Below are 14,781 nucleotides of genomic sequence, written 5' to 3'. Positions count from 1 at the left end.
CGGTTCAGCCCCTTCTTCCCCCCCCTCTCCCTCCCCCCCAGTTTTTTCACCGTTGCTTTTAGAATTTCTTCATTTTTCCCGGTTTTTCCCTCTAGTTCCAGACTTCCCCACTGTTTTTAAACTCTAGATTTGTGTAGAAATAAGGGAGATTCATTTTTATTTGGGAAAAAAAAAACAACCCCGAAACTTCCGAATTTCGGAAGGAATTTTAACGGAGAAATATTATTTTTTTTCTTTTTTTCTTTTTTTTTAATTTCCAAATTTTGGGGGTTTTTTTTGTTGTTGTTGGTTTTTTTTCGGGGCATATTCTGGTGTTTCTTGTACCCGGGAATATGGGACGATGGATTAAATTCTTCTGGAAATGAAGCCGGGGGGAGAACGGAGTCTCTGGAAAACCCGGAATGAGGGGGGGGGGGGGACACACACAGGGAGGGGCGACACAGTTTTTTGGGGGGATTAGGGATTTTTGGGGTGGTTTTAGGGCTCCCTGTCAGGATGTGACCCCCGGTGCTGGGATTTGAGGACACTGGGGATGGGATTTGGCCTTGACCCCTGGGATTTGGGGACACTGGGTTCAGGGTGAGGTCATGTCCTGGGATTTGGGGACACCGGGGATGGGATTTGGCCTTGAACCCCTGGGATTTGGGGACAACCGGGGTCAGGATGTGACCTTGACCCCTGGGAAAAGGGGACAGTGGGATCAGGATATGACCTTAACCCCTGGGATTTGGGGACAGTGGGGTCAGGATGTGACCTTGACCCCTAGGAAAGGGGACACTGGGGTCACCGGGGTCAAGTTGAAGGGATCTGGGGACACCAGGGTCAGGGTGAGGTCATGTCCTGGGATTTGGGGGCAGTGGGGTCAGAATGTGACCTTGACCCCTGGGAAAAGGGGACAGTGGGATCAGGATATGACCTTAACCCCTGGGATTTGGGGACAGTGGGGTCAGGATGTGACCTTGACCCCTAGGAAAGGGGACACTGGGGTCACCGGGGTCAAGTTGAAGGGATCTGGGGACAGTGGGGTCAGGGTGAGGTCATGTCCTGGGATTTGGGGGCAGTGGGGTCAGAATGTGACCTTGACCCCTGGGAAAGGGGACACTGGGGTCAGGATGTGGCCCTGTCCTGGAATTTGGGGACACCAGGGACGGGATTTGGCCTTGAACCCCTGGGATTTGGGGACAGTGGGGTCAGGATGTGACCTTAACCCCTGGGATTTGGGGACACTGGGGTCACCGGGGTCAAGTTGAAGGGATCTGGGGACAGTGGGGTCAGGGTGAGGTCATGTCCTGGGATTTGGGGACACCAGGATCAGGATGTGACCTTGACCCCTGGGAAAGGGGACACCGGGTGGGGGTGGGGTATGTCCCAGGATTTGGGGACACCGGGGACGGGATGTGACCTTGACCCCCGGGATGTGGGGTCACCGGAGTCACGATGTGACCTTGACGCCGGCCCGCCCACACCCGTGACCCCCACGCGTGACGAAAAAAAATTGGCTTCATTTCTTCCCCCGCCTTAATGAGGTGCCCTCTGGTTGCTGCCTGGCGGCGGCTGCTGAGAGGAATCCCTCCTCCTCCCACAGGTTCCGGCTGGAACTCGCCTCCTACCTTCACGTAGAGGCGGTTTTGCCTTTATTTCCCTTGAAATCTCGGCCTTTTTTATTTCTTTTCTGGCCCCCGGGGCGGTGTCCGGGCTCACCTGTGGAGCCCGGGGGGGCGTAGGGAGGGATTTGCTGCGATGTTCCCTGTCAGATGTTTCTGCCGTCGCTGGGAGGGAGGGGAAAAAGGCAAAAAAAATAAAATGAATAAATGACCTTTTCATCTGGGAAGAGCAGATTTTTAATTAAGAGGGAAATGGCCCAATAATCACCCAGGTAACACTGCCTTCCCGTGGTGTCGGTAATGAAGGGGAGCCCTGCGTGTGGTGCCGTACCCCGCTTAACGAGGCTGTAATTAGTACATTAACATGGGGGGGATGAGTGGGGTTTTTTTGGATGATGGGGTGTTGGGGTTCCTTTTTCCCCACCCCAGCGTCTTCCCATCCCGGGATCTCCATCTTTGGGCTGGTTTCCTGTGGGGGCCAAAGGTCCCTTTTTTCACCCCAAAGGGCGTCTCAATGTCAGTCCCAAGAGGCTGAAAATTGGGATTAAAACTTCCCCGACGCTTCCCCGTTCCCCCCCTTTTCCAGGCATTAATCGGGATGAGGTTTATTCCCTGGAAGATCCCTCTCCTTTTGCTCCCTCTCCCCAAAGACCCGCTCGGAGCAAATCGTTCACAGGAGCTCGGTTAGAAATTAAAACCCCAATTTTGTGTAAAACAAGCGAAGGGTTTGGCTCTGGTGGGGTTTATACCCCATTCCCTCCACATTCGGTGCAAAAATTGTGGATTTTTGGGGCCGTTGCTCCCGTTTTTGAGGCCGGGTAACAAGAATCTCTCATTTACGGAATCTGTCCGGCGCCCCGCTAATGATAAACTCGTCTTTAATTGCCTTTTTTTTTTTTTTCCTCTTTTTCTAGGTTACGGCGACTGGAACTCTGGGACGAACAGAGGCAAGTGCGGTTAAAAACTGGGCTCATTTTCTGGCAGATTGGTTTCTTGCTTTCCGCTTCGCATACGTTTATTTCCTTGGCCTGGGGGAGACGCGCCGAGATCGGTGACCATCCAACTGCTGTAACGCAGGACGTGGCCTCTCACCGAGGATTTTCTTCATTTATTTTCAAAATTCACATTGGAGCCGACAGAAAACTTTGTGGCTGTAAAGGGTTATGCGGGAAAACTCTTTGAAACGGAGTATTTGGGGTTTTGGGGTTGTTTTCCCCCCAAAAAAACCCTTTTGTTGCTGTAAATGGTCACGCAGAAAAGCTGTTTGAAGTAGTATATTTGGGGTTTGGGGTCATTTTCCCCTAAAATGCTCCTTTGTTGCTGTAAATGGTTGTGCAGGAGAACGGTTCGAAACAGTATTTGGGGTTTTGGGGTTGTTTTCCCCAAAAGCCTTTTATTGCTGTAAATGGTCGCGAGGTAAAGCTGTTTGGAGTAGAATATTTGAATTTCAGGGTTGTTTTCCCCTAAAATAACCCTTTGTTGCTGTAAATGGTTGCATAGGAGAACGGTTTGAAAAAATATTTGGGGTTTTGGAGTCGTTTTCCCCCAAAAAACCCTTTTGTTGTTGTAAATGGTCGGGCAGAAAAGCTGATTGAAGCAAAATATTTGGGGTCTGGGTTTGTTTTACCCTAAAAATACCCCTTTGTTGCTGTAAATGTTTTTACAGGGGAACTGTTTGAAACAATATTTGGGGTTTTGGAGTGTTTTCCCCTAAAATAACCTCTTTGTTGCTGTAAAGGTTGCCCAGGAAAACTGTTTGGAGTAGAATATTTAGGGTTTGGGGGTCATTTTCCCCTAAAGATACCCTTTGTTGCTGTAAATGTTTTTACAGGTGAACTGTTTGAAACAATATTTGGGTTTTGAGGTTGGTTTACCCTAAAAAAAACAAAAAACCCTTTTGACACTTTGAAAACTGGAATGGAGTCCGTTCAGGCGACACCTGGGGAATTTCACCTCCCTCCGCCTGTTCCAGCAGCCAACCAAAAGGGCTGGGGGGAGAAAAAAAATGAATTTTAAGCTTTATCAGGCTTTTAATTGGCTTTGTGTCTTATTCCTACGGCGGGTTTTTTCCCCCGTTTCTAGCGGTTTTGGCTTCTTTAGGGAGAGGAAGGGCCTCTGTGTCATTTTCTGATGGAAAACGTGTGGAAATGCGGAGCTTGGAAGGGTTTTTTTGCTTTTGGTCCTGGGCTGTTGTGTCTTTGAAGGGTCGGGGACGTGCTCTGGCCTCATCCCTACGGATTTAAGGGCTTGTAAAGCAGCTTACGTTGCCTCCCGGAGAAGGTAACCGCGTCCCTCCCGCTGCCGACGGCTTCATATTCATCTAAAAACCAGCTAAAAATGGGGTTTGGGTACCTCTGTGGGTTTTTACGGAGGCTCTGCCTCGGCCGTGTTTATTCCTCCCCGGAACGGGTCGGAGAGGGGAAGGTTGTGGTTTTTATGGGATTTCTCTCAATAAATTGTTCCCTTCAATCTTTATCATCCCAAGGGGTTCAACGTTTATGGGCGGCTTCGATAAGAAATTGGAGCTTTTTTAATTATTTGAACTCCCTGGCGATTGTTCAGGGCACGTTTATTCAAATTAAAATATCGGCAAAAAGTGAAAAATTGGAAATAAACCCGGATTTCTTACGGTTTTTTTGTTGTTATTGCAGGTTATGAGGGGTACGGTTACGGCTATGGCTACGGCCAGGAGAACTCGGGGAATTACGGCTACGGAGTGGCCGCCTCCAACTCCTGGGAAATGGCCAACTCGGACGTGGACATGAACCCCGAGGGCTCGGGGGGAGGCAACGCCGAGGCCGTCATGGCCAAAATGAACCAACGCTTGGACATGGTGTCACACATGGACGCCGAGGCCATGCAGGGGGGACACTACGGCTCCGGGGGGGACAGGTGAGTTGAGGGGACAGCGGGCGAGGAGAGGCTCAGGACTCCTGGGGGCCTTGAGGGGAGCTTCTGGGGGGGCCTTGAGGGGAGCTCCCACCCAGAGGTCTTGAGGGGAGCTTCTAAGGGGACTTGAGGGGAGCTTCTGAGGGGCCTTGAGGGGAGCTCCCACCCAGAGGTCTTGAGGGAGCTTCTAAGGGGTCTTGAGGGGCCTTGAGGGACCTTCTGAGGGGCCTTGAGGGGAGCTCCCACCCAGAGGTCTTGAGGGAGCTTCTAAGGGGTCTTGAGGGGCCTTGAGGGACCTTCTGAGGGGCCTTGAGGGGAGCTCCCACCCAGAGGTCTTGAGGGAGCTTCTGGGAGCCCTTGAGGGGAGCTCCCACCCAGGGGCCTTGAGGGGAGCTCCCACCCAGGGGCCTTGAGGGAGCTTCTAAGGGCATGGAGGGGGAGCTTCCAGCCGGGGGCCTTGAGAGGAGCTCCCACCCAAAGGTCTTGAGGAAGCTTCTAAGGGGCCTTGAGGGGAGCTCCCACCCGGGGGCCTTGAGGGAGCTCCCACCCAAAGGTCTTGAAGGAGTTCCCAAGGGGTCTTGAGGGAGCTTCTAAGGGCCTGGAAGGGAGCTCCCACCCAGGTACCTCGAGGGAGCTCCCAGGGAGCTGCTCCCATCTTTTTTTTCCCCCAGTAATTCCCATCTCCGTCCTCTTGAGGTCCCTCAGTCCAGCACCACCATCTTTTCCTCGGGAGCTTCCTTCCGGAGCATCGCGAAGCCTTAAATTCCAGGAGAAAGCCTTTCGAGATCATGAAATAGAAAATTAAAAATCCTTTGTGGCCTTGTTTCCCAGAGAAAAAAAAAAAAGGATTTAAATTGATCAGGGCAAACGTTGGTTTTTCCGTTTGGGGGAAAATGGTCCTTTTTGGGGATGGATCGTGTACGAGGAGTGAGGAAAGAAGGGTCCGGATTAGATTTTTTGGGGTGTTTCTGGAGTATCCGAGGAGTAAATCCTGCTCTTCCCGGAAGTATTTCTGGAGAAGGTGGAATTTGGGGAGGAGGAGCAGCTCCTGGTTTGTGTTGGCCGCTCCTAAAGCTCATTTTTTGGGAGTTGGGGGGCAAAGCCATAATCCCCAGCTTTGAAGAGGAATTTTCACTCCACTTTTTTATTCTTTTGGCTGATTTTGGAAGAATTAGATGGTTTGAGGGATCCCCCTGTTCCTCCCTCTCTGGATCTGGAACCGTGAAGCTTTGTCCCCAATTTTTACTGGTCCATCTCCTGTCCCACCCCATGAAATATGTCCCTTGTTGCGCGACGTGGCCATATATTGAAAAATAACCCTAAAAATAAGCCAAAAAATCTTATTTTGAAGGTTTTTGCTTGGTTTCTGACTGGTTTCTTGCCCCCACGTCTCTTGCAGGTACGACTCCTACGAATCCTACGACTCCAGGTCTTCCCTGAACGACCGCGACATGTACCGAGGCGGCTACGACTACAGCGAGTCGGAGCACGACGCCGACAACGCCTACGAAGGGCACTACGACAACTTTTACGGAAACCGCCGGGATCAATACCAAAACAGAGCCCGGGAGAATTTTGGCCAACGGGGTCAAAATTGGGGGAGAGACGGACGGAATAACAGACCCATGGGGTCTTCCTACCCCGGGCGGATGGGCGGACAGTGGAACGAACCTCCCCAATCCATGGGATCGCGTGCTCTGGGTCCCCACGGCTCCTCCAGGCTCCCTTCCCTCTTTTCCCACAACATTCTCCCGGAACTGGGCATGTTCCAGGGAATGCGAGGATTTTCGGGAAACATGCGCTACGGGGGAGGAATGATGAAACAACGCATGAGGAGAAACTGGAAAATGTGGGATTCGGATTTTAAAGTAAGTGCTTTTTGCCATGTCCTCCCCGCTGCTTCCTGCCCTGGAATATTCCTGGAAAATCCTCGCCCTTAAATGATCAATAAATAGCTTAAAAGTTGGGGTTTTCCAACATTTCCCGGTGGAGGGTGAGGGTTGGGAAGGAGGAGAAAATGCTCCTCTGATGGCTCCGTCTCCACCGTCTCTGGTTTTCCTTTCAAGGTTTTATTTTCCCAGAATCCCAGGAATATTTGGGGTGGGAAGGGACCTTCTGGAGATCGTCTCCTCCAACCCCCACCCAGAGCAGGTCCCATCCAGGGGGGTCTGAATGTCTCCAGAGAAGGAGACCCCCCCACCTCTCTGGGCAGCCTCTCCCAGGGCTCTGCCACCCTCAAAATGGAGAAGTTCCTCCTCATGTTGAGATGGACCTTCTCCTGTCCCAGTTTGTGCCCGTTCCCTCTTGTCCTGTCACTGGGCACCACTGGAAAAAGCCTGGCCCCGTCCTCCTGACACCCCCCAGCCAGGAGATCCCCCCTCAGCCTTCTCTTCTCCAGACTCCAAAGCCCCAAGTCCCTCAGCCCTTCCTCCTCACAGAGATGCTCTCCTCCCCTCATCATCTTCGTAGCCCTTGGCTGGACCCTCTCCACCAGTTCCCTGTCCTTCTGCAACTGGGGAGCCCACAACTGGTCCCAGTGCTCCAGATGGGGCCTCCCCAGGGCAGAGCAGAACCTCAAGGTTCTCCACGTTCTTCCTGATGCCCCCCAGGAGAACATCAGCCTTCTTGGCCACAAAGACACGTTGGTGGCTGGTGGTCCCCCCATTGTCCCCCAGGACTCCCAGGTCTGTGTCCTCAGAGCTGCTCCCCAGCAGGTCACCCCCAACCTCTACTGGTTTTACTGGTTTGTGGGGTGATTCCTCCCCAGGGGCAGCACCCTACACTTGCCCTTGGTGGGACTTCAGCAGGTTCCTCTTCACCCAACTCTCCAGCCTGTTTCCCACCAGTCCCTCGTGTCCTTCCACCAAGGGCTCCAAAACACACCCTGGGAAGCCAAAATATATATTTTTGGTTGTTATTGGCTCTGGAAAAACGCATTCTGGGGAGAGAAAATCCATATTTTTGGTTGTTATTGGCTTTGGGGCACGTTTTCTCCTCAGCAGCTGGAAGAGACCGGCTTAATTGCGCAGCGCTATCGATACGTGGGATGTTTTAATCCTAAAAACTTTGGGGTTTTTTTGAAGGTAGGAGGATTTTGGGGTCCTTCAGGGCTTGATATTGAGTATTATGGGATGGAGCTGTGGTGGATTGTGTCCTTCCTGATGGACTCTGCCTGTTAGAACTTTAAAGAGGAAGCTTAACTCGCTAAAAAATTAGTCAAATAGGATGTCGCTGCCTGTTGCTATCGGGAATAAAGCTTTTTTTTTTATTTCTCTTGAAAAAAAAAAAAAAGCCCCAGAAAAAGAAAATGAAGAAAGATTTGGGGGCCAAGAAGCGGAAGCAAACCAACAGCTCCGACGAGCCCGACAGCAAAGCGGCCAAGACGGACGGCTCCGACAACTCCGACTCCGACAACGGTGAGAGCCAAGGGCTTGGGAGGGGAAAAAGCCCCCCTTTTCCTGATTTCCATCATTTTCATCCTTCTTCGTTGCCCTTTCAATGCGGTGGGGGATCTTTTGTGGCCAATTTGGGTTATTCCTCTTGATGCTGACTCTTTTTTTTGTTTTTTTCTTTCAGAGGAGGGAACGGAAGGAGAATCGGGAGAAAAAGAGGAGAAAGAGGGCTCCAGAGGCGTAAGTAGCTCTTCAAAACTACTTTCTCGGGGTGAAAAGTGGGAATTTTGGGTTGGAGGTGCTGGAGCTGTTGAGGGCAGGTCCCTGGATTCCCACTTTATTCCCAAACGGAGTCAGGGATGGAGTGAAGGGGAGAGGATGGAAGGAAAACACTCCGTGGAGGGAAGTGTTGGATGCTTTATGGTGTCAAAACACAATAAAAAACCCACGTGCAAAGAGCTTGAAGTGGGGAAAAAAACCACCAAACCCCAAAAAATCCATTTCCTGCCATGGGAAGAATTCCGTAGTGCGGGATTCCATTGCCTCACTTTATCTGGGGGCTGAAGGAACCTCTTTGCCAGCACCTTTGGGCTTGGTGGAAGAAGATCCCTTGGAATTAAGACCTGGAGGTGGTGGAGAAGCTTCTCCTGCCCCGCTGGGGTTCTCTGGTCGGATCCGAGGGGGAATATCCCTATTCCAAGGGGGAATATCCCTCCTCCTCGGGGTGCTTTGAGAGCCTGGGGAGGGTTGGAGCAGCTGGGAAAGCCCCCAAACCAGACGTTCCTTTTTTTCAGCTACTTTGAACTTTAACGTTGTGGTTTGGGGTTGTTTTTTTTTTTTTTAGGAGGGGGAAGATGAAGAAGGAAGAGATTCAGAAAAAGGTGAGTTGAGGTGTGGGACGGCTCCTTTGCGTCCAAAGTCCCCCTTCTGCTCTGAGGGGGCCAGAAGAGAGATTCCCAGTTAAATCCCGTGGGATTTTAGGCTTTTTTTGTTTTGTTTTGTTTTCTGTGGGTTTTTAGGCTTTTACTTTTTCTGTTTTTTTTTTTTTTTTTTTGGTGGGGTTTCAGGCTATAGTTTTTTTGTTTTGGTGGGGTTTCAGGCTATATTTTTTGGTTTTGTGGGTATTCAGGCATTTTCTCAGTGGGTTTTCAGGATATTTTTTTTTTCTCATGGGTTTTCAGGCTATTTTTTTTCTATTTTTTTAGGTTGTGTTTTCTGGTGGGTTTTTTTTGGTTTTGTGAGTTTCGGGGCGCTTTTTTGTGGGTTTCCAGGCTATTTTTTTTCTCAGTGGATTTTCAGGGTATATTTTTTTGTTTTGGTGGTTTTCCAGGCTAATTTTTTTGGTGGGTTTTTAGGCTTTTTTTTCCGTGGGGTTTCAGGCTATATTTTTTTTTCTCATGGGGTTTCAGGGGTTTTTTTCTCGTGGGGTTTCAGGCTATTTTTTTGTTTGTTTGTTTTGGTGGGGTTTCAGGCTATAGTTTTTTGGTTTTGTGGGTTTTCAGGCATTTTCTCGGTGGGTTTTCAGGCTATTTTTTTTCTATTTTTTTAGGTTGTGTTTTCTGGTGGGTTTTCAGGCTGTATTTTTTGGTTTTGTGGGTTTTGGGGCGCTTTTTTGTGGGTTTTCAGGCTATTTTTTTTCTCAGTGGATTTTCAGGGTATATTTTTTTGTTTTGGTGGTTTTCCAGGCTAATTTTTTTGGTGGGTTTTTAGGCTTTTTTTTTTCTCGTGGGGTTTCAGACTATATATTTTTTTCTCGTGGGGTTTCAGACTTTTTTTTCCATGGGGTTTCAGGCTATATTTTTTTTTCTCGTGGGGTTTCAGGCTGTATTTTTTTGTTTTGGTGGGGCTTCAGGCTATGTTTTTTTGGTAGGTTTTCAGGCTGTTTGGGGTGGGTTTTCAGGCTCCTTTGGTTCTCAGAGTCCGTTTGTCTCGTGGCTTGGCTGTCCCTCCTGGTTCGTTACGTCCTGGTGACCTGAGCTAAACCTCTGCCCCTTCTCCACGAAGCCGGGGGGTGGGATTTGAGCTTCCCCACTTATCCCTGAGCCCCCAGGGGGCACCTCTCTGGTGGACACCAGAGGTTGGGGTCCCACCAACGGGATTTTATCGCCGAAAGAAACTGGGGGGTGAGGGGGGCCCTTCCCAGGGCGTTCATTGACGTGATCCCGAGGACGAGACCCCTCCGATCGCCGCCGCCGGGGGGACAGGGGAGTAGCTCAGCTCTAACGTCTGCATTTAGTCAGATGAAATCCCGTCCTTTGTGTCTGCTCAGGGATAAGGAAATGCTGTAAAAACCCTGCTAGGGAGGAGCTGGAGCCCTCGGTCAAGGTAGGTTGGGGGAAGCCGCTCTCCTGGGGGCTTAGGGAAGCAGATTGAATTTCCTCCCTCTGCCGTAGATTTGGTTTCTGGGTAAGTTTTTTTTGGGGGGGGGCTGGAGTTTCCCAGTTTGGAGAGATGGGAGCAGTGGGAGAAGCCCCTGGATTCCTCTCAGGGAGCGTTAGAGAAGCAGGAGGGGATGGAAAGAAACCTCCAGGCGAGGTGGCGTCCCACCGTGGGGCAGCGTAAATGTGATCCTGCCCAGAAAAAGCAGCTTTTTCTGTCCCAAAAATAAATGGTGTAAACAAAGAAGTGGTAAAAATGCCCATCTCCCCCCTTTACCCAAAACCTTATCTCATCTTCCCTGTGGTGTGTTCCCTTTGAGACTGAACAAATCAGAGCGGGCAGTACTTAAAATCAATCAAACTTGGAACTAAGTAATACTTAAAACCTCGTAAAACCAGTCAAATGGTAATTTTAATAAACCACCAAATGGTAATTTAAATAAAGAGCTGGGAAATGGCGTTAAGAGCTGTCGTTGTTCCCCCAAGCCTTTCCTGGTGCAGTTTTTAGGGGAAAAAAAGGCCAATTTGGGGCGTCCGTCGGGAGCAGCTTCTCGACTGCAGCGTCCGGAGGTCGTGGTTGGGCCCGAAGGACTCGACTCGCGGAGGGCGATTCTCTTTAAACATGAGGGTGGTGTCCTCGAGTAGGAGCGCCCTGAAATCCCCCCTGCTTTAAACATTTAGGTGCTTTAACCATTCAAGAAGAGATCAGTCAAATCAAACGCAAATTGCAGGCGGGCAAGAAAACCCAAGAGAGGCAAAAGAAGAGGCATCGGGATCGCATGGTGGAAAGGTAAAGTCTCTTTCATGTTTTTATTTTGTTCCTTTTTAGCCACGTTGCACTCGCAGTCGGGGTCCGTCCTCTCGTTCCCAGTTGTCCCAGTGCTTTGTCTGGTCCTTGTAGAAGCTGCTTTGCTCTCCCTCTGGTCTTCTCGCTGTCCGTGCTTAAAAGAGACACAGAAACGGGGGGGAAAAACTGGGGAAACATCCCATAAATCCTTAATTCCATGAATTCATCTGAAAAGTAGAACAGGAGGGGAGCGGATCCGGCGAGAAAAGGGCCGGAAGGGATGGGTTGGAACTGAATATCCCTTGGCTTCCCCCTCTCTCGACAGGATCCAGTTTGTTTGTTCGTTATGCAAATATCGGACCTTCTACGACGACGAGATGAACAGTCACCTCGAGAGTAAATTCCACAAGGAACATTTCAAATTTGTCGGCACCAAATTGCCTCAACAGACGGCCGATTTTCTCCAGGTGAGCCTCAGATTTAAGAGAGGTGCATTATTCTTCTTTCTAATTACTAATTAATATTATTTCGGCGGTGCTATAAAGCTCCTAAAGTGCCCCTCTAATTAACCGCGGTGGAAACTGCTGGAGAAGGTGGAGGAAAGTTGGGCTGAAGCGTCAGCTCTGCCTCCGCTGCCTTCTTCTCAGGAGGTGGCTTAACCTCTAACTGGTCTAACTGGTGGCACTGGTAGGAAATAAAGGACTTGCCCACGGCAGATTTTGGTGGCCGGAGGGGACGATTTAAGCGCTGAAGCCACGGGACTTGGAGGAATGGCATTTTTAGGGCTTTTCGTGGTAGAAACGTACCTAAAAGCGGGGAGGGAAAACGAATTAATTGCCAATATTCTGCCGCCCAGGAATACGTCGCCAATAAAACCAGGAAAACGGAGGAGCGCCGTAAAGCCATCGAAGACATCAACGCCGTCATTCAGCAGATTTACAGGGACCAAGACCTCACGCAAGGTGAGATTGCCCACCCGGAAATTCCCGGCTGGAATCCAGGGCACAGTCACTCCAGGAAGAGAAAATAGGAAAAACAGGAGGCTGTGGTGGTGGGGGGAGGCTGAAGGAGGAGGCCGGGGTGGGAGATGAAGGCTTGAGGAGGAGGCTGTGGTGGAGGGAGGCTCAAGGAGGAGGCCGTGGTGGCAGAGGGAGACTTGAGGAGGAGGCCGTGGTGGAGGGAGGCTGGAGGAGGAGGCCGGGGTGGTGGGAGATGAAGGCTGGAGGAGGAGGCTGTGGTAGAGGGACGCTCAAGGAGGAGGCTGTGGTGGTGGAGGGAGGCTGGAGGAGGAGGCTGGGGTGGTGGGACATGAAGGCTTGAGGAGGAGGCTGTGGTGGTGGAGGGAGGCTGGAGGAAGAGTCCATGGCAGGTGGTGGGAGATGAAGGCTGGAGGAGGAGGCTGTGGTAGAGGGACGCTCAAGGAGGAGGCTGTGGTGGTGGAGGGAGGCTGGAGGAAGAGTCCATGGCAGTGGGTGATGAAGGCTCGAGGAGGAGGCTGTGGTGGTGGAGGGAGGCTCGAGGAGGAGCCCATGGCAGTGGGTGATGAAGGCTTGAGGAGGAGGCCGTGGTAGTGGAGGGAGGCTGGAGGAGGAGGCCATGGCAGAGGAAGACTGAGGAGGAGGCTGGGGTGGAGGGAGGCTCGAGGAGGAGGCTGTGATGGTGGAGGAAGGCTCGAGGAGGAGCTGGTGACAGTGGATGGAGGCTGGAGGAGCCTGTGGTGGAGAGAGGCTCAAGGAAGAGCCCGTGGCGGAGGGAGGCTGGACGAAGAACCCTGTGACAGTGGAAGGAGGCTGGAGGAGGAGGCCGGGGTGGAGGGAGGCTGGGGGAGGAGGCCATGGTGGAGGAAGACTGGGGAGGAGGCCGGGGTGGAGGGAGGCTCGAGGAGGAGGCTGTGGTGGCAGAGGGAGGCTGGAGGGAGGAGGCCGTGGTGGTGGAAGACTGGAGGAGGAGGCCATGGTGGTGGAGGGAAGCTGGAGGAGGAGGCCGTGGAGGAGGAGGCTGTGGTGGCAGAGGGAGGCTCGAGGAAGAGCTGGTGACAGTGGATGGAGGCTGGAGGAGGAGGCCATGGCAGAGGAAGACTGAGGAGGAGGCTGGGGTGGAGGGAGGCTCGAGGAGGAGGCTGTGATGGTGGAGGAAGGCTCGAGGAGGAGCTGGTGACAGTGGATGGAGGCTGGAGGAGCCTGTGGTGGAGAGAGGCTCAAGGAAGAGCCCGTGGCGGAGGGAGGCTGGACGAAGAACCCTGTGACAGTGGAAGGAGGCTGGAGGAGGAGGCCGGGGTGGAGGGAGGCTGGGGGAGGAGGCCATGGTGGAGGAAGACTGGGGAGGAGGCCGGGGTGGAGGGAGGCTCGAGGAGGAGGCTGTGGTGGCAGAGGGAGGCTGGAGGGAGGAGGCCGTGGTGGTGGAAGACTGGAGGAGGAGGCCATGGTGGTGGAGGGAAGCTGGAGGAGGAGGCCGTGGAGGAGGAGGCTGTGGTGGCAGAGGGAGGCTCGAGGAAGAGCTGGTGACAGTGGATGGAGGCTGGAGGAAGGAGGCTGTGGTGGCGAAGGGAGGCTGGAGGAGGAGGCTGTGGAGGAGGGAGGCTCAAGGAAGGAGGCCATGGTGGAGAGAGGCTGGAGGAGGAGGCTGGGGTGGATGAAGGCTGGAGGAAGAGGCTGTGGAGGAGAGAGGCTGGAGGAGGAGGCTGTGGTGGATGGAGGCTGGAGGAGGAGGCTGTGGTGGTGGAGGAAGGCTCGAGGAAGAGCTGGCAACAGTGGATGGAGGCTGTGGTGGCAAAGGGAGGCTGGAGGAAGAGGCTGTGGTGGAGAGAGGCTCAAGGAGGAGCCCATGGTAGAAGGAGGCCATGGTGGCAGAGGGAGGCTGGAGGAGGAGGCTGGGGTGGTGGGAGATGAAGGCTTGAGGAGGAGGCTGTGGTGGAGGGAGGCTTGAGGATGAGGCTGTGGCAGTGGGTGATGAAGGCCTGAGGTGGAGGGAGGCTGAAGGAGGAGGCCATGGTGGAGGAAGGCTGGAGGAGGAGTTGGTGATGGTGGTGGATGGAGGCTGGAGGAGGAGGCTGGGGTGGTGGGAGATGAAGGCTTGAGGAGGAGGCTGTGGTGGCAGAGGGAGGCTGGAGGAGGAGGCTGGGGTGGTGGGAGATGAAGGCTTGAGGAGGAGGCTGTGGTGGCAGAGGGAGGCTGGAGGAGGAGGCTGGGGTGGTGGGAGATGAAGGCTTGAGGAGGAGGCTGTGGTGGCAGAGGGAGGCTGGAGGAGGAGGCTGGGGTGGTGGGAGATGAAGGCTTGAGGAGGAGGCTGTGGTGGAGGGAGGCTTGAGGATGAGGCTGTGGCAGTGGGTGATGAAGGCCTGAGGTGGAGGGAGGCTGAAGGAGGAGGCCATGGTGGAGGAAGGCTGGAGGAGGAGTTGGTGATGGTGGTGGATGGAGGCTGGAGGAGGAGGCCATGGTGGAGGAAGGCTGGAGGAGGAGCTGGTGATGGTGGTGGAGGGAGGCCGGAGGAGGCCGTGGGGGGTTGGAGGGAGGCTGGAGGAATTCCAACCCCTAACATAGCCCCGATTCCTGGATTATTCCCATGGGATTCCTTCCCTCCTCTTCCCTTCCCAGACGTGGGGATGGAGCACTTCATCAAGAAGGTGGAGGCCGCTCACTGCGCCGCCTGCGACCTCTTCATCCCCATGCAGTACGGCATCATCCAGAAACACCTCAAGTCCCTCGACCACAACCACAACCGCCGGGTGAGCC

The 14,781-nt window shown here is 52.9% G+C and overlaps 1 protein-coding gene across 1 annotated transcript in view; it reads left to right on the top strand.

Annotated features, from left to right (window-relative positions):
- LOC106898685 (protein Wiz-like) overlaps positions 1–14,781 on the top strand; it is a 58,538-nt gene that overhangs the window by 41,244 nt on the left and 2,513 nt on the right. The window contains exons 7-16 of the mRNA XM_014960095.1: positions 2,324–2,551; positions 4,256–4,496; positions 5,893–6,361; positions 7,786–7,909; positions 8,070–8,125; positions 8,730–8,766; positions 10,945–11,053; positions 11,376–11,517; positions 11,907–12,012; positions 14,644–14,774. Of these exons, the coding sequence (XP_014815581.1) occupies positions 2,324–2,551; positions 4,256–4,496; positions 5,893–6,361; positions 7,786–7,909; positions 8,070–8,125; positions 8,730–8,766; positions 10,945–11,053; positions 11,376–11,517; positions 11,907–12,012; positions 14,644–14,774 (1,643 nt within the window). The remainder of the gene's footprint in view (positions 1–2,323; positions 2,552–4,255; positions 4,497–5,892; positions 6,362–7,785; positions 7,910–8,069; positions 8,126–8,729; positions 8,767–10,944; positions 11,054–11,375; positions 11,518–11,906; positions 12,013–14,643; positions 14,775–14,781) is intronic.

This window comes from Calidris pugnax, unplaced genomic scaffold (assembly GCF_001431845.1).
Source record: "Calidris pugnax isolate Ruff unplaced genomic scaffold, ASM143184v1 scaffold498, whole genome shotgun sequence".
Lineage (NCBI taxonomy): Eukaryota > Metazoa > Chordata > Aves > Charadriiformes > Scolopacidae > Calidris > Calidris pugnax.
The sequence above is the reverse complement of the archived record's forward strand: the minus strand, read 5'-3'. Positions and strand labels throughout refer to the sequence as shown.